The sequence below is a fragment of the Neophocaena asiaeorientalis genome, unplaced genomic scaffold, assembly GCF_003031525.2.
Source record: "Neophocaena asiaeorientalis asiaeorientalis breed wild unplaced genomic scaffold, Neophocaena_asiaeorientalis_V1.1 scaffold43, whole genome shotgun sequence".
NCBI classification, from domain to species: Eukaryota; Metazoa; Chordata; class Mammalia; order Artiodactyla; family Phocoenidae; genus Neophocaena; species Neophocaena asiaeorientalis.
In genome coordinates, this window is record NW_020173674.1 from 3,008,753 (window position 1) to 3,032,823 (window position 24,071).

General features: G+C 57.9%; 1 protein-coding gene across 3 annotated transcripts in view; it reads left to right on the forward strand.

Moving 5' to 3' along the window:
• Nucleotides 1–24,071, forward strand: part of SHANK2 (SH3 and multiple ankyrin repeat domains 2) — a 544,903-nt gene that overhangs the window by 360,850 nt on the left and 159,982 nt on the right. For all 3 annotated transcript variants that reach the window (XM_024749302.1, XM_024749303.1, XM_024749304.1), the window contains exon 16: nt 23,984–24,066. In XM_024749302.1, coding sequence (XP_024605070.1) covers nt 23,984–24,066 — 83 coding nt within the window. The remainder of the gene's footprint in view (nt 1–23,983; nt 24,067–24,071) is intronic.

The window sequence follows — 24,071 nt, forward strand, 5'->3', positions numbered from 1 at the left end:
CACTGTAAGTTCTGTCTATAAGTTGGATTCGAAAGTTAACGGCCGGCAGAAAACAGTACATTATTATGATAATGTAAACGTTTACATGAGGACCAGGAATGGGGCTAGGACTCCAGTTCCTCTTTATAGACCCATGAGAAGGGCCTTTCTAACATCACAGACCAGCGGATCCTTTTTTCTTCTCCTCCATCAGTTGTTCAAAATCATGACAAATTTTAGCTTAGCATCAGGATCATGATGTCTGCATTGCCTTTCTTCTTGTGCGAGAAGAATTATGTCTTCTTTTTATGTCATCAAGATATCATCCTGTTTCTTACGTATCACTGGGATCCCTGTCGCTCTCATTGGAGGTCTCTGGCTCTCGGCCCTAATGTGGAGTTCCCAGTGGACAGTTGTCGTTCTGAGAGTCCCCTTTCTGGAGCTACTGGATAAGAGAGCTGTGTCTTTATCCTTGTTCTGCTGGGACACGTATTCAAGTAACAACCTCAAGAAAGGCACCTAGAGTATAGACTCTCATATCTGAAAAGTCTCTGATTTTCAAACGTGCTCAGCTTTGTAGAATTCCAGATTCAAAACGGTTATCCTGCTGAATGCTAAAGGCATCACCTCCTTTTCATCTCACCTTTCCTTGTTGCTGGTGACAAGTTACAGGGCGGATTCTTTGTTTCCTCCCTGGAACTTTGTAGGAATGTCATTGTAGTCATTGCATCTGTTTCCCTCGCTGCTCTCAAATGCCCTGGTGATGGGCCTGGGTGTGAGTCTTATCTTTTTTTGTTGTTTTTTTCTTTCCGTGGTACACGGGCCTCTCACCGTTGTGGCCTCTCCCGCCGCGGAGCACAGGCTCCGGACGTGCAGGCTCAGCGGCCATGGCTCACGGGCCCAGCTGCTCCGCGGCATGTGGGATCCTTCCTGACCGGGGCACGAACCCATGTCCCCGCTCCACCTGGTGTCGCTCGGCCACAGGGATTTGAATAGGTAGTTATTCAGGAAGCACAGCACAAGCCTGGCTCTTAGTATGCGTCCTGGGTGTGCTCTGGTTCCCAGCCCCTCAGGACAGCCGGGGGTTGCTGGCTTGGCGGCGTCACATGGACTCTGGCCTCTAAGCGCAGGACCTGGGGGCTTTGGGTCCTCCTGGTGTCCCCAGATCCATGTGAGGGGGAAACACTCAGACCCTCTACAATGGCAGGAGTCTCTTCTTGACCCGCCTGGGGACCCAGCTCAGAAACTGCTCTGCAGGGGGTTGGGGAGCCCTGGGCCTCCCAGGTTGGGGGAGGGGCGCTTTACCAGAGCTGCTGAGCCTGGCCGGCAAGGACCCCAGGGCCACCCTCCTCCAGGGCAGAGAAGCTGAGGCTCTCAGGGACCCAGGGCTCTCTCATCAGCCTTTTCAAGGAGGCTCTGGCCCCTTTTTTCTGGACCTCAAGGCCCCTGCCTGGGGGCCAGGGGGTGGGTCTCTCCCCACAAGGGAGGCGCCTGGCTCGGTGCTCCCTCAGGCCACATTTAGAACACGCCCAGGTGGCCAGCGGGTGTGTGGGCTGGGGGAGCGCAGGCGGATGGGGGGACGATGGAGAAACAGCCAAGGAGGAGCGGGGGGAGGCTGGGGTTCCGGCACACCTCCAGGCTGGACCCCACTGTGGCCTGCCTGTTCCCCACAGGGATGGAGCAGGTGAGGACCACGTGTCACAAGAACCTCCCAGCCCCCAGAGCACCCGGCCGGAGAACCCGGCTGGTTCTCCCGAACGTTTAACAGGGTCACTGCCGCCAAAGCAGCCTCTGCCTCTGCGCACCTCCTCCCCGACTGCCTGGCCTCTCCCTGCCCCCGTCCTGTCTCCGCCCTGGTTTGTAGCTTTTGCCAGTGCCCACAGTGTGAATATTCCCACAGTGTGAATATTCCCGCCGTGGCTGATTTCAAGCTGCCCACATGAGGTCACCAGATGCAGAGACAGCCCTGCGAGCCGGCAGGAGCCCCCACCGCCTCCCCTGGCCAATGTCCACATCCCTCCAACCCCCGCGGCCCTGGCTCAGGGTCTGAGACAGGGCCAGCCCTCAAATATGTGACCAGGTGGACTAATCTGAAATCCTGGGGGCAACTTCAAGCCCAAGCCAACCGGCTCAGATGCCAGGGTCCCAGTCCCAGCTCTGACACTGGCCACCTGCCTGGGCCTCAGTTTCCCCACCTGTAAAATGGCTACATCATCCCCAATGTCTCTACTGGCTCTAGACTCTACACTCTGCCTGAAACTGCTGTCACCACCAGCCGATGGGCACCTGTGAGTAAACCTCCTGGGAGCTGCAGACCCTGAGATGCAGGCACAGGCAGCCAGTGGGGATGCCAAGGCAAGGAGGAGATGAGGAGGTTGGTCCTCACAGTGGCACCCAGTAGGCCCTCGGGAGATGCCCGTGCTGAATCCCCACTCCTGGCCAAGGCCTGGTGCTTCAGGCCCTCCTCCAAGAAGCAGTAGGGTCTTTGGTGTCTGACTTGGCAGGAGCCAGAGGGAGAGGCAAGTAGACCCCCGTCACCTGAGCCAGGGGGTAGCTGGGGAGCTGCTCTGCCTTTGCCCCTTCCGTCCTGCACCTGCTACATCTGTCTCCTCCAGGACAGGACCGGGGCTGACTCTGACTTGTCACCTTTTCCCTGGTATCTGTTGTAGGGCTTGGCAAGTGCTCAACCCTCAGAGAATGGGAAGTGGGGGGTGAAAGTGGATGCAGGGGATGTGGGGACAGGAAGTGGATGGATGGATGGATGATGGATGGACAGATGATGGATGGATGGGTGGATGGATGATGGGTGGGTAGATGGATGACTGATGGATGGGTGGATGGATGATGGATGGACAGATGATGGATGAGTGAGTGGATGGATGGATGAGTGAATGGGTGGATGGATGATGGGTGAGCAGATGGGTGGATGGGTGGATAGCTGAATGGATGGAGATGGATGGATGGATGGGTGGATGGATGGATGGATGGGTGGGTGGATGGATGGATGGATGGGTGTGTGGATGGATGGATGGATGGGTGGGTGGGTGGATGGAGGAGATGGATGGATGGATGCCTGAGTGGGTTGGTGGGCGAGTAGATGGAAGGAAGGCAGGCAAGCCAGGGCTCTGGCCTGCTCATGTAGAGCATAGGCATTTCCAAAGCAGACGTGGCCAGGTAGCAGACGGCAGCCACTGGCCTCTCCCTGGTAGCCAGTCGACCCCAAGTCCCGTCAATTCCCCTGGCTGGGCCTCCTCCCCCATCGCTGCAGCCTGGGCCAGATTCAGATTCGCCCCTCCCCCAGCTCTCACCTGGACTGGGCTTCAGTTCTCTGGCTCATCTCCCGGCTGCCAGCAGCTTTGTCCCCCTCACAGTCTACCCACTCGAGTGGTATTTCTGAAATGAGAGTTTCCTGCACGCGTGCAACCTGCACTGGACGCAGCGTGTTCGGCGCCTTTGCGTGTCGTGTAAGGACCTCTCCTCCGCCGCAGGCCCCTCTGCTCCCCCCATGGTACTCCGTGCCTTTGCCCTGGCTGGCTCTGCTTCCCGACACACACTCACCCCGGCCCCGGCCTAGGTCGTCCTCCACGGATCCCCTCCCCGACCTGCATCAGATTTACTGCAGTGCCAGCGCTGGGGCCCCCAAAGCACTGAGCACCTGCCGTGTGCAGAGCACTTGCCCTGCATCCTTGGTCCTCGCGCAGATGTGGAAACTGAGGCATGCTCGTTCAGACCACCCCAATTTCACACCCTCTTCTCAGCACCTCGCCCCACGGGAACGTCCGTGTCCTGTTCTGTGCAGATGAGGAAACCCACAGCGGGGCGGCCAGGAGCTCTCAGCCTCAGCCTTACGAGGATTCGAGGGACTTTCTCCTTTAGCGCCATCTTATGCCCGTTTCTGATATATTATGTTCTGCGAGGGCTCTTTCTTCCCTGTGTCTTCAAGAATCATTCCAGTGGGGTGTGCCCGCCTCACAGGCACGGTTTCCTTTAGGGGTGATGAACGTTCTGGAGCTACACAGAGCTGATGGATGCACAGCATGGTAAAGGCACTAACTTCCTCTGAAGTGTTCGCTTAGCGGTGGTTAATTTCACGTTTTGTCGATTGCACTTCCATTTTTTTGAACAGAACATAATCTAGCTTTGTCTAAAGGTCGGCTTAGTCCAAGGAGCAGGCAGGCAGGACCGGTCCCAGGCAGGGAAGCGAAGGGCCGGGTCCCGGCGCATAGGGAGAGGAAAGGAGCAGCTGCCGGCTGCCCTCCAGGGCAGAAGGACACCAGTCTCAGCCCCCAGGACACTGGCCCACATGCAGCCACCCGGGCCTGCAGGAAGGTGTGGCCTAGAAGCCCTGCTGCCTTCTCTCCCCTGGAGGTGGGTTACACAGTCTGCAGCCCCAGGATGTCTGTCCACACTCTGGGTGGCTGCCAGCTTGCGACCAGGGCTTTGCAGATTCCCGTCCGACTCCGCTAATCAAGGTCCAAGTGGAGGCTGCTGCGGTGGCCGGAAGCCTGGCATGGCCGATGGCGCCACTGTGTCCCCAGTCCCTGGCCTGGAGTTGGCCCTGCGGAGCCCAGGCTGTTTGTGGACGAGCAGGGGCTGGAGGATGAGTAAAGGGGTCCGGGGGGCGGTGGGGAGGTGAGCTCTACGGAAGGTTGGAGCTTCCGAGGCCAGGTTCCGGCTGGAGATTCTTCTGTCCTGTTCCAAAAGTGTGGCCTCTTCTCACAAGTCACCTTTTTTGCCCAAGCCTCTGGGGACTCTCAGGTGGGAAGGTGGGGGCCCCCTGGCAGCACCGCCTGGGGACGTGGCTGGGATTGAGGTCAGGGATCTGAGTCGGGTACCGAGAAAATGTTAGGGTCTTTGGTTTCATCTTTTTGAGTCACGGTGTCTCCACCCAGGAAATGCACAAATGCTTTACGTCTCCCCTATTTTCTTCTCGCCTGTGTGCTTAGAGCTTCTTTGTCCTGATGGGGACCCCGAGGCAGAGAGGCATGTGATCTATTGGAAGTGCCACAGCCATCGGCCCTCCTCCACTGAAAGGACAGGGAGGGCACCTGTGCGTCCTGCCGGGCGCGGCGTAGGGGCAGGGTATGCCTGTGTCCTGCCCCAGTATTCCTGCCATGGCCTGCACTTCCCGATGGGGAGAGCGTGAGGGAATGAGTGACGTTGTCTTAGGAAACCAGGGAGTGGGTCTCTGAACGTGCATGGTGTCAGGCTCTGGGGGCCATTTCCCACATCTCAGGGTGATGAATGGATGAGGCGATGGGTTGATGAAGACACTTGGGAGGGGGACGTGGATACAGAGAAGTAGGGAGCGCAGCGGGGACCCAGCACTTCGTCCATCTCTTGTAATGAGTTCATGGAGAAAACATGCATCATATGTGCAGAGATTCTGTTTGATGTAATTGGCGTGTGTGGTCAGCTGTATAACGGCCCCCAAAGACGTTAGTGTCGAGTCCCCAGCACCTGTGCATATCACCTTATATGGCAAAAAACGGAAGTCTTTGCAGATGTGGTTAAGAATGTCAAGATGGGGACAATATCTGGGATTATCTGCGGGGGGGTTGGGGCTAAATGTCATCACAGGTGTCCTTATAAGTGGGAGCCAGAGGAGGATTTGACTACAGACAAGGAGGAGACCACGTGATGACAGACAGAGGCTGGAGGGACGTGGCCATAGGCCCAGGGATGCCTGGAGCCCCCAGGAGCTGGAAGAGGCAGGAAGGACCCTCCTCTAGGACCCCTGGAGGGAGCCGTCCCAGCTGATGCCTTGGTTTTGGCCCGGTGACAACTGACAGTGAACTTCTGCCTCCAGAACTGTGAGGAATTTAGCTTCCTCTGTTTGAAGCCAGCCAGTGTGCTGTCACCGGTCGCAGCAGCCCCGGGACACTCACGCAGGGTCAACAGAAGCAACAGAAAGTGGGTGCTGGTCGGCAGGGGGAGGGCAGGCCGCTGCATTAAACAGAGACACCAGGTGGACCCCGCTGAGAAGGTGCGGGTGGACCAAAGATGTGGGGAAGGTTGGAGAGAGGGGTGAGGGGAGCAGCGGAAGAGAGACCCTGGGGCCGGGAGCGAAGCTGGTGCCACCACCTCCCAGGGCAAACCCTCTCCTCTGAGTTCCTGCTTGGCCCCCTCCGCTGTTTCACCTCAGATGCGTCACCATCTGTACCTCCATTTCCTCACCTGTGGGGTGATCCCTGACCCCGACACATAGGGACACTACCTGCTCTCTCCTGCCGTTTAGGGCATGGGCCCCAGGGTACTCAGAAGCCTCCTCCTGGCAGGTAGCTGGGACCCTTCCGGTCTGGGGAGTACAGCAGTGTCACCATCCTGGACACGCCTCGCTGTGCCCTTGAGGACGTCTTTCTATCTGGTCAGTCCCTAAAACCATTTGCTGGGTCACATGCACTCCCGAGCCCTCCCCCTGGGGCTCACTCGCACTCTGGCCGATGGCATGGGGCCCCCGTTTCTGTCACAGGGAAAAAGCAGCTGCCCCCCACCTGGAGAAGGTCCCCCTCACCCCAGGTGGGTTCCCTGCAGGTTTCAACCTAAACAAGTCTAGATCCTGTTCTTATAAAACCAAGGTCATTCAGCCATCAGCATCCTCGTGCAACCAGCGCAGAATCCTGTGTGTTCAGGACGTCGGGAGGGGGTTTCTGTTACTGAAACCAAGAGCTCCAACTGATAGACCAAGAAAGGATGGATTTTCTCTGAGGGGCATTGGGGGCTCCCTGCCCCGACCCCGGGTCACGGTGTTGGCAGGCTGGGCTGGATCCACTACTTGAACGAAACGGACTGAGCAGGTAGGAAACTGAACGATCTGGGAACCAGGCATGCTCCAAGTTCACTGCTCCCCCCGCGAAAATGGGGTACATCCCCCACCCCCGGCAAAGCAGTGGGCGCCCAGGGCTGGCGGTGGATCCAGTTTCCCGGAGTAGCTGGGGTGGATGCCCGGCGATGTGCATCTCTCGGCCTTCATGGAGATGATTCCCCAGGGGACCTCTGTTCCATCTTTATCTCATTAGTTTCTGTGCTGGGAATCTGATGGACTCTTTAACCTTGCAAGCCGAGGTGCCCGCCAGCCCCGGCTGAAATTCACAGCGTCGCGTGCTGGATTAGAGTTGGGTCTCACAAAGAGTTTTCTGCCGAATTCTCCTCCACCGGGGACCTGGAAACACAGAGGAACACTTCCACGCGCGAGCTGTTCTCGGGCACTCTCCGGGGTGACCCTACGCCACGGAGCAGGGGCCCCTGAGACGCCCATGTCACCGCCCAGCTCTCTTACCAGTCAGGGCACTTGACAGCAGAGCCCCCAGGAAATGGCATGTTTGCTGTTTCTGTGGGTAACTGCATGTGATCTAATTACTGACCTGGCTTTGTTCCTCCAACCCCGGGAGAGCGTGGCTTACAAGGAAAGAATGCGTGAATGTGTCCGCTGCGGTACTGTCTGCCTGCTCCCACGCCAGTGCCCGTGCCCCGACCTGCTTCTCCCCCCACCCCAGCATCTCCCCAGGCAGGGCCTGGGACGTGATGAGTCAGCCCCAGATTGGTGAGGTTTACTGGAAACACCCCCAGCCTGCGTGGCAAGCCGGGTCTGTCTCGCCGTCTCTCCACCGGCGGGCAGGGACAGCTTAGGCGGTGTGGTAGTCCGAGTCGTGGCCCCCCAGAGACGCTGCGTCCTGATCTCTGGCACATGTCTGTGTCACGTGGCCGAGGAGAATTAAGTTTGCACGTGAGACCTTGTCAGTGTGTCAGCTGACCTCAAGATTGGAACACGATACCGGAGCATCCAGGTGGGCCCCGTGTTGATTGCAGGGTCCTTAGTAGAGGAGGGGAAGGAGGGTCAGGAGCAGAGGGAGGGAGGAGATATGACAGAATAGCAGAGGGTGCAGTGATGAAGGGGCCACGAGCCAAGGGGTACAGGTGGCCTCTAGAAACGAAAGGGCGAGAAACAGATTCTCCCCTGGGGCCTCCGGGAGGAGCTAGCCCTGCCACACCCTGATGTTAGCCCCGTGAGACCTGCGACCTCCAGCAGCGTAGGAATAAATCTGCGTTGTGGACGCCACCAAGCTTGTGTTAAGTTGTTCCAGAAGCGACAGAAACTAATACAAGTGTTTGTGAGCAGTGAGAACAGACCCTGGCACAGGCCGTTCTGATCTCTGTTCGCCGTAAGCGCATTGCTGCCCGGGACAGGGAGAGAGGGCCCCACTCTACAGATGGGGAGACTGAGGCTACAAGGGTTCCGGCCACTTGCCCAAGGCCAGGAAGGGACTCGGGACCCCGGCTTCTGTCCGAAATGGTTCCCACCGCACCCCCTCCCTCGCTCATAGGCCTCCTTGGGACCCCCTGTCATCCCAGAGGCTTGCAGGACAGGAGATGAAGTCTGGGCTCGTGTGCCCACTGGGAAAATCCATGGGGTCCCCCGGCTCTGAGGCTGTGCTAGGGCCACCCAGGAGGAGGGTAGGCGTTTGCTGCCGCAGAGGCCCGGGCCAGAGCCCGCCTGCATCCGGGAACGAAGGCGCTGGCCGGGAGCACGGTGCACAGGGCAGGGCCGGGCCACGGAGGCCGGACTCACACAGCACCTGGAGGAAGGCCACCTTGACCAGTGTGGCATCAGGACGGCACCCGGCCTGCTTCTCACTTGCCTTCTCCGTGCTGCTCCCCCAGGGAGCCGGCCGCCCCTGGTCAGGGTGCTGGCTGTCCCGGGAGCCTCGGAAGACCGCGGGGCCCTGAGGGACCCATCCCGGCCCCGGCACCTGCACAGAGGTTTGTGCAGACAGCGCGCAGAGCCGGCGTTCACCGCCTGAGCCCACAGCATCCTCTCCGGACAGCCTGTGCGGCCACGTCTCTCCACAGGTCACTCCCCGTATGAGTGACCCAGGCTGCCCTGCAGGCGCCCGCACACTGGGCAGCTTAGACCAACACAGATCTGTCCTCCCCCAGTTCTGGAGGTCAGAAGGTGAGATCAAGGTGTGGGCGGGGCCCTGCTCCTTCCTGCCTCTTTCAGCTTCTGGGGCCCCGGCTGTCCCTGGGCCTGTGGCCGCGTCGCTCCAGTCTGTGCCTGGTCTTCACGTCGCTTACGTCGCTTTCTCCTCTTCCCTCTCTGTCTCCCCTCTCATGAGGGCGCCTCTCACCGGGTTCAGGGCCCCCCAGATTCAGAACGATCTCTCCTCCATCCTTACCTTAATTACTTCTGCAAAGACCCTGTTTCCTAATAAGTCACATTCCGAGTTCAGGGTGGACATGAATTTGGGGGGAACGCTCTCCAGCCGCTGTATGTATGTCTTCCCTCGGGCATACAAGCGCCCCCAACGAGTGCCCAGGACTGACACCCGCCTGCCGCCACGCTCTGTGCACCCCCAGAGGCGGAACTCACACCCTGGGTGGGCCCTGGGGGCTTGGAAATAGATCACCCTGCGTGTTGGCACGTGGGCCACCAGGAGCCTGTAGGGCGCTGGGGTGGGTGGCAGGCAGTGGGCAAGGAAAGGTCTGGGCCAGGCCTGGGCTCTGACGGGGGACTCGGGTCACACACAGAAGCCACCTGGTACCCACTGTGCATGGAGACACCCCAGGCTTTGGGGAGGGCGGGGCCAGCAGGAAGGACGGCACCCTGCCCTCCCCTCCCCAGGCCCCATCCAGGGGGGTCCTCCAGGGACGTGGGGAGAGGAAGGGAGGTCGTTTCAGACTGTTGTCGATCTGGTGGAGTGAAGGGAACAGGCTGACGGCATGGGGCAGGCGGCTGGAAGGGGCAGGGAGGTGTTTCAAGGGAGGTCACCTGAAGGGCAGACCCGCAGGGGGGACTGGGGGCCCGTCCTTCCCGACTCCCTCGCTGCTCCAGGGCCGAGGCTCTGGTCCTCACCCAGCTCGGGCACAGCGGCCCTTTGTGTTAGTTGTGGGGAGATAGGATGTGGGTCCCAGGCCCCCGAGTTCTGCAGGGCCTGGAGGAACTGGCCCAGACAGCGCACATCCCAAAAAGGATGCCGAGGGCCGAGGAGGAGCTCTGTGGTCCCCTTCCGCCGGCCAAGGGCGCTCTGCAGCCCAGCACCTCCTCTGGATGCCCAGCTCCGCCCCCCGGGCAGCTGTATGACCTTGAGCTTTGGATCAGCTGGGATGCCTAGGGAGTCTGTGCTATGGTTAGCGGGAAGTTAGTCTTGGCTAAGACCAAGGAAACCACTTTTATTTCGCTCTCAACTCTGAACTGAGTCCATTTGAGACAAGGGGCTGTCACCAAATCTTCCTCGGAAGACTGAAGGTTACGCAGAACTGCAGGTCTGTGTCACCAGGGCTCCTGAATCATCACTGCCGGCAATCAGCCAGCAAAGGAGAGGGCCTGGAGGACTCTTTCCTGGCCCAGAACGTAACTTGAAGGATTTATCAGGAAGTCTTAGCATGGTCCGTATCCTCTCATCTATAACCAACCTCCCCACCCTCCCTCTCCAACCTCTAGATGTCCAACAGGAAAGCTTTTATTATTTGCTGATAGTCAAAACCCCACTAATGGTGTCTGAGGCTACCATGGTGAGCCTGGAGGAAGGCATGCCCAGGGTTTGTCCCGTGGGTCAGTGGCGTCTCTGTAAGCTTCTTGGCCTTTCCCTCATGGCCACAAGACGGCGGCCACAGCTCCGCATATCATGTCCTTAAGAATATAGGGGAATAAAGCACCAGGAAGCACCCCTCTGATCTCTCTCCCCCCAAGTAAAATATTCCCAAGAGGGCCCCCCAGACACTCACCCTCAGGCCTCATTGGCCAAAACCGTGTCCAGTGACCACCCCTAATTGCAAGGGGGGCTGGGAAAGCAAGGATCTGACTTTTCCAGCCTTGGTAGTGGAAAGCAGGCAGGGGGAAGGAGCTGGGTGTGTGAGAGGGCCAAGGCTCCGGGCCGCGCCTGGAAGTGGTGGCTTTTGGCGGGTTTTGAAAGATGAATAGGACTCCGGCATATAGCGATAGCGAGCCTACAGAGCGTGTTCCAGCCAGAAGTAAAAACATGAGTACAGGAGCGGCTCACCTCTCAGCCAGGAAGACCTCACCTGGCAGATGGCCCATTCGTCGCAACAGGGGGTTGTAAGGCGCGCACGTTCAGAACCACACATGCTATTTCAACGGGAAACCTTCACACGGAAGGTTCGGTTTCTGCACCGTTTTAGGTGTCGGGCCTCTGCTTTTAGCTCTGCTCACCCCACTGTGTTCTTCCTTGCTTGCATTCGCCGTGGCCCACCATTTCCGGTTCTATTTCAATGTGGAGCAGGATGTACCGGCAGAAGCTTCTTGGGGGACCCCCAGGGGCTCTCCGGGGAGCTCGGATATTGACAGGAACTCACAGATGCCTCCTCCAGAATGTGCTACTGGAACCGGCCCTCTGCCACCCTGACAGGTTCTTCCCCACCTGGCCAGTGACCCCCAGCTGTTCGGTGTCACGCAGTCCTAGGTCATGGCGCCAGCCCCAGACAGCACGGCTTTGCCTCCAGCTGTGTGTCCTCATGCAAATCACTCAACCTCTCTGTGCCTCAGTTGCTTCATCCAGAGAGTGGGAGTAACAGCAGTACCTCCTTCACGGGGTCGTGGTGAGGATTCAGTGAATTTAACACAGGAAGTGCTTAGAACCCTGCCTAGTGACCAAAAGTGCTCAAAGACTGTGCCTAATAGTTATGCCGTCTACTATTATTATTTCTCCAGTATAACCAGTTAAGCCAGAATCCAGACCTCCTCCCACTCTGAGCCAACTAAGCACACAAAAACCCAGACACAGTAAGGGGGGAGGGTGTCTCTTTGTGTTTCAGAAAGGACTCTCCGTACGATCCTCTGAACCTTTCTAGGGCACCTCACAGATGACCCCATTTCTAAAAAGTTTTTTTTTTTCTTTTCAGAGGAAAAGCTCAGATATATCGAACCTGGCACCTGTGTGCGGTCGTATAAATGTTGCTTGCATAGGAGGATTAAGACTTTCTTAGCTTTTATTATACGTAGGTCCCTGTGGGTTATCTTGAGGCACTCATATACATGTATTATTTGTGTCAGTTCAAGGGTCTTCAGGACATTTAGAACATGTCTTTATAACCCACAGCCCACGGGCCCAATCCGGCCCACCGCTTGTTTTTGTAAATAAAGTTTTATTGGAACAGAGCTCCGCCCAGTCATTTACCTAGTGTCGTGGCTGCCTTTCAGCCACAACCAGCAGAATGAGTAGTTACAACAGGGACTCTGTGTCCCAGAAAACCTGAAATGTTTACTCTCCGGCCCTTCACAGAAAGAAGGCCAACCCCTGATCTAGAACGTTTGCCAAGCTCCTTTCACAGGGCTCCATCCACCTGGAAGTGTGTCTCCTTCACCCTTTGAGTGACTTTTAGAACTTCCCCTTCAGCGGAGGCAGTCTCTCATCTAAGCCTCAGCACTCGGAACAAGAATAAAATGTTCCCATGGAAGGAGGCTGGTGTTCTGGGGTGGACAGGAGCGGTGGCCGGGCTCTCCCCTCCAGCCGGGGCCTGGCCTGGGGTTCTCGTGGCCTCTCACCTCAGAGGTCAGAGCCATCCTGGGCAGGTGAGCTTGGCAGGGGAACTGTGGGGTCAGGGTGAGCCCTCCATGCCCCTCGCCCCACCCAGGTTCCACCTCCTGTCCAAAGCCAGGGTCCCCGAGTGACACCCCCGCTCAGTCCGATTCAGTGGCTTTATAGCTGTGGATAACGCCCACCTCCCCCCGAGGGACTCGGGAACTGGCCTCGCCAGCTGAGCCCAGTGTCTGTCCGCCAGCCCACTCAGCGTGGTCTTTGGGGGCAAACTCGAGACCGACAGATGGGGCGGCCTGGCCTGTCGTTTTGATCGCCAAAGGAAGAAAAGTCACGGCAGCCCCTTCCCGGACCCCCAGCAAAATGCCAGGAACTTGCCCTGCTCCCCTAGTTTTGGTTTCTTTGTGTGTGTCTGTATTTTGCTTGTTTTCTTTAAAGAACGTTCATTTCAGGGTCAAAGGCCAAGGTTGATGAGTTGGCCCTGCCCCTGGCCGAGCCACATGGCCCTGGGCAAACCCCTCCCCCCACCAGCTTCACGGACTCTCACGAGAATGATCCCACCCGCCTGGAGGGTGGGAAGGGTCTTGGGGGAGGTAGTGTGGGAAAGCGGCTTAAACAGGGCTGCGGGCACCGTGCTCCCCGCTGAAGGCGGCGGAACAGGAGGGCGACCATCTCTTCCTGGTTTGCCTGGGACCAGCCTGGTTTTAAAACTGAAAGCGCCGTGTCTCAGGAAACCCCTCGGTCCCGGGTAGCCCAGGACATGGATCACCCCATCTGCATCCCAGACCGTACACAAGAGTCCCGGGCTTAGGTTTCATTTGTTGAGTCAGTGAGCATCATTTAAGTAGCTACCGGAATGTTCTGACCCCAAGCCCAGAGTGTGTGTGGGGGGATCCTGTCCAGGGTCCCCTTGCCAGCCTTTGCCAGAGCCAGGACGAGAAAGCGGGGCGTCTAGAAGTGAGGCGGGCAGGGCCAGGCCCCGCCCTGGGGGGGCACCCACACGCTGCTGGGAGAATCAGACTGTAAACAAGTAAATCACAACTTCAAATTCAGTAAGTGAAAAGACAGTTATAAAGCAGAGGGAAGGGCAGAGCACCGGGACCATGGAGGGTGCGTCTGGGCAGTAAGGAGGGCGCCTCCGCAAAGTGACCTCGGGACGTGGCCAGTGACGGGAGTCTGGCTCCTGAGGGCCCGCAGCAGCGTTCCAGGCGGAGCGCAGGCACCGCAGTAGAGGTGGGCTTGACCCGGTGGCGGCCGCGTGGCTGGAACACGGAGATCGAGGAAGAGGACCGGGCATCACACAGGGTCTTCGCCGTGGTGGGGAATTCGGATCTTTACCCGATTCTGATGAGCAGCTGTCGGAGTATTTTAAGTGAGAAAGATATGATCTGATTTCAGGTTTTTATAATAAAGAGTGAATTCAAGGGGACACTGGTCAGGAAGCTTTTGTGGTCCTCACGTGAAAAGATGACGGGGCCCTGGAATACGGGGAGTTCAGGACGGGTGTGCAAATGCCGGCTCTGTCTTGGCGCTCCTGCGGATGACATGTACCGACAGGTTAGGTGGGAACAGAGGCTTCAGGAAGACTCCCCGGGTTGGGACCGGCACCTGGGCATTCTGCGTCCCACTTGCATGGGTACCAAAGCTCTTTTCCTCTGGCCCTGGAACCTGGAGCATCTTTTCCGCGGTTGCTGGGGGGCCCCGTCCTGCAAGGCTGAGCTCCCTGCTTTTCCGGTGACATGGGACGGCACGTTGCTCATGACGGCAGCACGCAGTGTCTACACAGGCAGAGCCCTGGGGGCTCCTGCCACTTTGAAAGCACAGGGAGGTGCCTGGGCATCCCTCCCTCACGGGCCCGCTGCCTCCTGGCTTTCTGACTCACAGGAGTGTCCTGCTCTAAATAAACGCACGTGAAGGATGTCCAGGCGCACCTCACTTTACTGCACTTTGCTTCATTGTGTGTTTTTCACAAATTGAAGGTTTGTGGCAACTCTGTGTCCAGCAAGTCTGTTGGCGCCATTTTTCCAACATCTGCTCACTTGGTGTCTCTGCGTCACATTTTGGTAATTCTCACATTTCAAACGTTTTCATTGTTATTATATTTGCTACGGTGATCTGTGATCCATGATCTTTCATGTTACTGTTGCAAAAAGACTGCATCTCACTAAAGGTTCAGATGATGGTTAATATTTCTTAGCCATAAAGTATTTTTGTTCTATTTTTATTTTTTTGGCTGTGTTGGGTCTTTGTTGCTGCCCGTGGGCTTTCTCTACTAGCAGAGAGCGGGGGCTACTCTTCGCTGCGGTGTGTGGGCTTCTCATTGCGGTGGCTTCTCTTGTTATGGAGCGCGGACTCAGTAGCTGTGGCGCACGGGCTTCGTTGCTGCGCGGCATGTGGGATCTTCCCGGACCAGGGCTCGAACCCGTGTCCCCTGCATTGGCAGGCGGATTCTTAACCTCTGCGCCACCAGGGAAGCCCGGCCATACAGTGTTTTTTAATTAATGTATGTACATTATTATAGTAGACATAATGCTTCTACACACTTCATAGACTGCAGTGTCGTGTAAACATCACTTTTATATGCACTGGCAAACCAGAAAACTCGTGTGACTCGCTCTGTTTCCGTATTCCCTTTATTTCCGTGATCTGGAACTGAACCCCCAATATCTGCAAGGTCTGTCTGCACCTTTATAAGGAAGGAAGCCTTGGGGGTGCCCTGCTGATGTCACCAGGAGATTCTTTTACGTAGGGAGCATGTATAAATATTTCAGTTTACATTTAACGTTTTCAGAATGAATGCATAAGATACATTCTCACTAGCTGATAAAGTCTGCCACCCTCTGCTGTATGTCACACCCTGTGCTGTGGACTTTTTTTTTTATTGGAGTATAGTTGATTTACAATGTTGTGTTAGTTTCAGGCGTACAGCAAAGTGATATAGTTATATATATATATATTCTTTTTCAAATTCTTTTCAATTATAGGTTATTACAAGATGTTGAATGTAGTTCCCTGTGCTATACAGTAGGTCCTTGTTGGTTATCTATTTTATACGTAGTGGTGTGTATCTGTTAGTCCCGAACTCCTAATTTCTTTTTTATTTACCCCATTTCTTATCTCATTGTGACGTTTCAAGGCTGCGGTTGCCATCCGTATTTTGACATCCAAGGTCACAGAGCTGGTTTGGTGAAACTGGGACCCCCCACCCGGGTCTTTCCGCTTCTAAGTGGCTGGTTTCCCTTTCCGATCACACTTCCGTGCATCTCCTCGGGGAGCGATGATCACACCTCCTGTCATGATTCCGGAGGCATCTAAGCTGTGTCTTTGTCGTCTACGTTCTTGGCAGGTAACACAGCCTGCTTGCGCTTAGGACATGCTCTGGGTTGATTTATTACAAAGTGATGAGACAATTTAATTTGAATCAAGTTCTTTGCACATTATTGCTTCTATTGGGAAAAACTTGTAATTGTTTATCACGTTAGTGATGAGCAGGGAGATGCCGTGATCGTGGCAGGTGGGGCGTGTTCAGGATCGCCTGTTGGAGAAACGGCTCCCGTAAGAGCGCGTCTCCGCGGATTGGGTGGGTGCGCTCCGTGGGGACAGCCCGTCATCCTCACCCGTGAGACTGAGATGATGCCGCTTCACGGGCAAGGCCCCCAGGAGCCAGGAGCCGTGTCACTGGGGGATGAATCGGCCACATTCATCGTCTCCCGCGCGTGACACAGGGCGGCCTTGCGCAGTCCGCCTCCCTGAGCACCGAGGTGGCGTGGGCTTCCCATCCCCTGGGAATTAGGGTTGCCTCCTGCTCGTGAGGGGTGGAGAGGGCTAGAGGGCAACACCAAGCGTTCCCCCGACTGGGATGCAGGAAGCAGGATTCAGGGAGCAGCGGCGTGTGTGGCTGTGAACTGAGAGGTGCCCCACCAGTAGTGAGTGTTGGCGGTGAGGGACAGATGACTTGGGGGAACCCCTCCCGCTCACTCATGGCCCACCAGCCCTTCCCAAGGAGCGGGCCTGGCCCTGCCCTCTGTGGAGTGGCCCTCTGTGCCACTCCGCAGCCAGCGCCGCCGTGGTGAGCTGGGCCGCCTGCCCACACCTGGCATCTCTGCCCAGCTGGGACGCCTGTTGAGGCCCCTGGCATCCCCCTTGGAAGAGCCGACGGGCTCTCTGTGTAGCCTCATCCTTCCTGACTGGCAGAGCCCGGAAGTTTCTAGGACAGCCGCTGCCATTCGCTGTCCCTATAGGCCCCCCTTTCTAACAGTGTCCCGGTTCCCACCTCCATCGGGCTCTGTCACCGAAATGCGTTTCCATGGGGAGTGACGCACACGCGGCTTCTCTGGGGCTCCGTTTCCCTGCCCTAGAGAAGGCGAGATCCCCCCCACAGGTGCTCTGGGAGGAGCATTCAGAGGTGGTACATGTGCCGGCCTCTCTTCCAGGATCTTCCCCAGGTGTCCCCAGGCTGCCCACGTGGCCTCCGCTGCTTTAGAAAGACCCCCCTGGGGCCCTGCACCCTGAGTTCCGGCCACCCCAGCCCAGATCTAATCAGCTGTGTTCATCACGCCCACAGCCCGCGTTCAATATACGCTCTTACCACACAGACAGTAGTTCTGAAATGATTTTGGCAATTTTGCCTTTGGACCCATTTGCCTGTGAGTAGCCCAGTGCAGGAAGCCCCCCAGCGGCTTCTGTGATTTCTTTGCCTTGAGCTACATACCCACGAACTGTCTCCAAGTGAGAAAATCTGACTCGCAGGTAGTTTTCACATGCAAGCGTGCGTGATGGATACAGAATTTAGCCAGTAATGAAGTTGACCCCGTGTTCAATTTCAGAGACACTTAATTAAACACAGGCTAATTTCCATGTTGTTTGCTCTTTGGATTTTGGAGCCAGTGGATTTTCTTTTCCAGCTTGCAAACATGTTTGTGGGGTCCCCAAAGCTTTGAGGCACTGGGGGCTGGGTTGTAGGGCCCAGGTGCCGAGAGAGCCCTGTTGCCTGCGCCCGGCAGTCCACAGCGCCCCTTCCGCAAAGCTGAAGGGGATCAGCGCTTCTGAGCAAGGCACCGCGTCCGGCGTGTGTGCCCCTCCTGCACCCGCGTTTGTGCCTCATCTGACATCCTCTCCTGCCGCGGGGCCGGGCCGGCCTGATGACCTGCAGCGTCTCTGGCCAGCATCTCGTTCTGGTGCCTGGGAAGAGCTGTTACACCAGCAACGGCAGACCCCCTGTGTGAACTGTTGAGCAGGAAACATGGCTGTGGGACAGAGCTTCTGCCACATGCTTATGTCAGCCTTGGGCTATCCCAGCGGGATTCAGGCCTGGCCGGGAAAAGGCTAGTGGGGAGAGTAGTAGATCAGCCGCTTTCTATCGTTTTGGCCTTCCGGGTGATACTAGGGGGAAGCATGGACTGTCCCGGGCCTGCCTGAAGCTGCATGCCGGCCTCTTGCCACCCCTGGGCCTTGCTCTTGGTGTGCAGGCGCCCCACACCCACAGCCTGGTGTGATCGGCCCCTCCTGCCTCCCAGGTGGGCCTCAGAACTTTTATTCCTGTGGTTCCACCTCTCTCTGGAATATTCTCCTCTCCCTCTTTCCCTCTCCAGCCCCTCAACCCATTCACTCCTATTCGTGCGTTGGTCCTCCTCCTACAGGAAGCCCTCCAGCCCCCTTCTCGTTCACACAGCACTCTATCCTACACATCTGTGTGATGGTTGGGTTCATATTTATCTTCCCACCCGCCAGGTGTATGAGCTTCCCGGTGCTGCTGTAACAAATGACCACAGAGTAAGTGGCCGCGAACAGCAGAAATGTATCCTCCCCCAGTTCTGGAGCCAGAAGTCTGAGATCAAGGTGTCGGCAGGGCAGTGCTCCCTCCAAAAGCTCCGGGGGAGGATCTTCCTTTCCCTCTTCCAGCTTCTGGTGCTTGCCGGCGATCTTGGTGCTTCTCGGCTTGTGGCTGCATCCCTCCTGTCTCTGCCTGTCTTCACACGCACGGCCTTATCTCCCCTGAGCCTCTGTCTCAAATCTCCCTCTCTTTTCTCTTCTAAGGCCCAAGTCATTGGTTTTAGGGCCCTCACTAAATCCGGGACGAGCTCTTCTTGAGCGCCTTAACTAATCACATCTGCAAAGACTTCATTCCCAAATAAGGTCACGTTCACAGATATGGGGGGCTGGACTTGAACAGAATTTTGGGATCCACATTCAACCCACTACCCCTGACATGTCCACAAGGGCCAGACTGGGTCTGGTTTGTTCCCTCCAAAAATGCCGAATATCCATTCCCTCACCTGACACTTCAGGTGAAGTAAGGTATTCAGTAAGGAAGGGCTGCATTAATTTATGAATTAACGTGGTAGCTTAACCATTGGCCCCAGTTGCTTCTAAACTTTGGTTCTAGGCCAAAACGCAGTCCCAGTGGAGCAGAGGGAAGAAATGGAGCTGTTTGACTTGTCAGGGTCACATCCCAGCCGGGATCCTGAGAGCCCGGCTGAGGCCATCTGGTCTACCCCAACAGTCCTTGTGTTCAAAATTAAAATGCCTGCAATGAGCCTTCCTACGTGAGACAGGGCAGACAGAGCCACCCCAGGGCCCCACCTGCTCATATATCTCAGCTGCCCAGGCCCGGCTTCCTGTGGCTTCAGGTTTACAGCTCCTCCAGGATCAGACACCACTGCCAAGGGAGCCTGTTCAGTGACTGGCAAATCCTAAATGCCAACTGTCATCACTGGCACCTGCTACTTTCTGGACCCAAGCCAAGCGCAGCCTTCTCTGTAGGCCCATCACGGGGCCACAGTTAAGGCCACTTGAGGCCCGGCCGCCTGCGGTCTCGCCAGGCAGGCACCAGGAGTGTCTTCAGGCCTGCCAGTGGGGCAGGGACTCCGAGGCCCTCTCTGGCAGCCAACCGATTTCCCACCATACTCCTGCCTCGCTCCATGTGTATTCGGCACACTCTTTCCTGCTGTGTGCATGGGGCTGTTAGGGAGTGAAAAGACGGAAACCTTGCACGGTCTGTACCGTGTGGCTCCCAGGAGACTTACAACACGGGGTTGTGTCTGCCAGTGTTGATGTGGTTCTCTATGGATACCTCCTGATTCCATGGCAGCCCAGCCCCCAGGTAGACGGGCATCTATGGACATCTCTTGCATTCCCCGAGGCAGCCAAAAGCCTGCACTCCGTCTTTGCGTGAACTCGATGAAGGCGGCTGCTCCTTCCTCGAGGCCCTTTCCTTCCAGCTGAGCCAAAATCACTGCAATAAACATATGCGTCTATGATGGCCACGATGTAATGGTGTTCTCCGTAGTTGTCCTGTGCGCAACCTGAGCAACTGTACTTGGCTGGGCTGAACGCCCACCCCCTTTACCTTCCACAGCTCCCGTTAGAGGAATCTGCCAAAGGAGGGTACACTTGGGGTGCGTTAAAGTGCTCTCCTGCCCTGTTCAGAAAACACGTCGGAAGAGAGCACAACGGGATTACGTTTTTTTCTCATCAACAAACACAGTTAGAATCTTACCAAGAGTAGATGTTATGGCATGTAGGGAGATTCAGAGAGAAAGGGGCATGATGTTTGCTCCCAAGGAGCCCACAGGTGATGGCTTTGAAGGTGAGAAGGGCCCCATCAGAGGCTGGGACAAGGCTGGAGGGAACCCCCGTGGAGAGATTATGTGATGGCCCCTTGTCAGGAGGGCTTGGGTGGACGTGGCCGGCAAAGGGAACGTGGAACACAAGGAAGTGAGGTACTGCGAGGACGTGGGTAAATGATAAGGCCAAGTGGAAGGCGTTTCAGGGGAGTGAAACTGAGCATATGGAGGAGACTCGGCCGTGAGGCTGGGCTGCGATTGGGGTCCAAGGCAGGGGGAAGATGCAAAGCAAGGTGGGCGTGATCACTTTGGGGTTGGGCTGTTTGCGTCCCTAGGCCCCGTCCCCAGGGACCAGGTGGTGGTGACTTCTGCGTGCACAGCGCGGGGAGCAGCACGGGGACCGTGCATGTGTCGAGGTCCTGCCCCAGTGAAGTCAGATCTCGCGCGTTGGGGCTGCATCTGGAGGGCGGATCTGCTCGGGCGGGACCAGGGCTGGCCTGGGGCGGAGGTTCAGGCGGCCTCTGGTTCTCGGGGCTTCGGCACATCTCTGGCGGCAGCACACAGAAGCCACGTCTTCCGGCTGCCGCGGCTGCCATCCTGAGATGGTTTTTAGGTTCATAAAGCAGCCAAAAGAGCCCCCTGGGAGATTCTCACCTGGGGAAGGACCTGCCCTGCGGTCTGGACTGTGGGATTTCCTATTCTCATCCCATGCGGGCGGTCGGGCCATTCGGACAAAACCGGACATTTGCTCCTGTTTTAAGGGAATGACTCTTGTGTTGGAGTTTCCCATCGCTTCTCAAGGACTGCTACCCAGATTGTAGGTTTCTAAGAGCCCGGAACTGCCTTTCCCGTCCTGGGCGGAGCCAGCTGCGTGCAGTAGGCCCTCCACAATGCTGAGCCGCCCTGCCCTCTGGGGACCGTCCCAGAGACCTCTTCACTCGAAACCCTGCGGTCTTCCTTCGGCCACTGCCACTGCCACCCCAGTTTTGCACGCCTGCGTTCATGCCCATTTTGCTCCATTTCACGTGGCCCCGTGCTGCGTAACCCCAGAAAGAGGTCACTGTCTCCTGGGGGGTTCGGCACGTGGGGACGCTGACAAGGGCACCTTCCCCTGTTGTGAGGGCAGGGGGACTGCCCTCACTTGCTCTCAGAGTCCCTGCAAGGCAGGAATTACTGCTCCCACATTGCAGGTAGGGAAACTGAGGCTCTGAGAAGCTAAGCTGGTGAATGCCCAGGTTGGGATTCAAACCCAGGTCTGTGTGTGAATGAAGGTGAGATGGGGTCATGACGGGCAGGGGACCGGGGGCTGTTTAGCTACTGAACTAATGCAGGAGAGAGGAATTCAAGCTGCCTTTCTTCAGATCGGAGACTAAGGAGTCGGGCGTTTTCTCGGTGAGCAGGATGGCGTAGCCACACAGCACGGGGCCAAGACAGGCAGCCATGAGCAGGTCGTCAGGAACCGCTGCGAGGTTTAAGAGGGGACTCAGGAGAGGGGCTCTGCCGTTAGCCTGGGAGGGGTCCTTACAGGAGGAGGAGGGGGTTGGTACACGCCAACGATGACCCCGCTCGGGACGGTTGCTGTTCTTAACACGTGCTGCGTACCCGGGCTCAGATGGATTGCTCTGCTGACTCCTCGTGAGGTCCTCAAGGCGTGCCTTGCTATTATTCCCATTCTGCAGAGCGGGACCCTGAGGCTCTGAAGGTCAGAGTGACCTTGGGGCCAGAGCAAAGCCAGGATCTGAGCTGAGCTCTGCGTGACGCTAATGCCTTCCCTTGCCCACCACGGTCATTAGGGAGGGAGGCAACCAGTGGCCGGCCAGCCACACTGCCCCTAACAAGTTCCCCGGCCTGGGGGACAGCTGGAGGGTCCAGCTGAAGGTGTCGGGGTCGCCTGCCAGGCGGGCGGAGCCGGCACACGGTGAGGCCATGAGAGGGGAGAGCGGGACAGGGTCACCTTGGAGCCGGGCAGAGGCAGGCGTCGGGGGCCACATGTGTCCCCAGGGGGACAGGCACCATCCTTCCAGAGTTTCAAGGGGCCGCTCCTGCAGGGGGACGTGCAGCTGCAAAAGGTGTGGCTTCAGCAGCCTGGCCCTTGGAGGCCTCTCGCTGGAGGAGCAGGTGGCGGGTTTGCACCTGCCCAGCCAGGGCACCCTCAGGCTTGAGAAGTTCAGAGGTGGGGAGAAGGGGTGGTGGGGAGACAGTCGTGTCTGTATTCTGGTCGGGGACGGCACGGGATGGTAAGGTGGACAGGCCTGGTGGAGGGTCCACTCCCCCCAGAGCCCCGCCCACCAAGCCCCTCCCCTTCCGCTCCTGTGGTTCCCGGGTCCTGGCTCCCCGCCAAGCGGCAGTTAAAGCAATGGCTCCCTGGGGCCCCCTGTACTTGGCAGGCTGAGTGAGTGCCCAGGGACTGAACCCCGGCCCAGGTTCTGAGAACACCCTGGACCGGTCATCCTGGATTGTGTGGTCTGCCTGTTGTCAAGGTGTATGTCCCTCCCTGCTTTCCTGGAAGGCAGGGTCACGCCCACGAGTTCCTTTGTGTGGCACCTCATGCAGGGCTGGAGGGCTCAGCGGCGGGTCCGGGCACCTGTGTGTCCTCCGGCTGCGTCCCCCAGCTCTCGGAAGCTGCCCCGGCTCGTCCGTGCTGTGCGATGCTCTCGGCTGCTGGCCCCTACCGGGCCACCCTACCTGGGTTGCAAGCGGGGGCCAAGAGCTTCCTGCAGGAGGCGAATCCAGTGCTGGGCAAAGCTGACCTTCAGTCGTCTGGGACTTCGAGCCCGTCCCACCGTTCGCCGTCTGCATACCCAGGCCTCCCCCTCCAGGACAGAGGCCTGCGGAATTGTTGGGGGCCCTTCCGCCTCACCCTGCCCTCCCACGCCAGCCCCTTAGGACCCTGGAGAAAGCCTCTCCGGGCTGCCTCCTGCCCCTCCCCTGCAGCGGCCCAGCCCGCCCCCTCCGACTTACTTCCGGGGCAGCAGGGAATCCTAGAGGGATACAGCCCCCGGAAGGTGGGCGGGGTGCCGGGAAGTCCACCTCGGTCCTGCACCCGGTGCCGCGGGCGGTTGATCACGTGGCGACGCGCCCGTACTCTGGATGGTGGGAGGCTTTGGCCACCGAAGCAAAGTTGGAGCTTTGGGGTTTCTTTCCTTTAAAAAAAAAAACAAAAATTCTGTGCCAAGAGGGAGCTGGTGTGGCTTTAGACTGTGTCTCCAAGGGGGAGCCTGCAGCCCCCTTTCTCCCCATCCCCACGCCAAAGGAGGCCGGGTTGTCAGTGGCTTCCGTGTCACTGGAGTGACCTGCCCCCGCCCGTCGGCCGCCCCCTCCGTCGGCCTGCGGTTTCTCCGCGCGGGATGACGCCCGGCGGCCGCCGCCGCCGCCGCCGGTGGCATTGTGGGCTCCGCCGAAGACCGAGGGGGGCCCGCGTTCCCCCGGAGCAGAGGGAGGGGTCGCCGCGTCTCCCGGTGCTTGCGGCTGCAGGGAGCACAAAGAATGTGATGTTTTTTTAAAGCCCTTCGAGAAGAAGAAAAAAAAAAAAAGCCTGCTGCCTCCTGTCCGCTCCGGCTGACTTCCTTGCGCCGCCCTGGATGCTGCCTCCGGCCCGGGCTCCGTAACGCGCGGCCTCCTCCGTGCCCGCGGGCCACTTACTTTCTCTGCTTTCCGCTGCCCAGAGCCAGCCCGCGCTGCCATCACCATGTATGACTCCTGCCTCCTGCTCGCTCCCGCTCTGCCTCTGCCCGGCCCCCCCCTCCGAGCCCGCCTATCCCGTTAGCCTGCCCCCCAGCTGCCTTCACTCCTCCTGCACCCGGCTTGCTTGCCTCCATGCTGCCTGGATCCCGCGAGCTGGGGTGATTAATTGGCTATGATGATGAACGTCCCCGCTGGAGGATCGGCCACGGTGATGATGACGGGCTACAGTAATGGGCGCTATCCCCGGAATTCTCTCTACAGTGACTGCATCATCGAGGAGAAGACCGTGGTCCTGCAGAAGAAAGACAATGAGGGCTTCGGATTTGTGCTCCGCGGGGCGAAAGGTAAG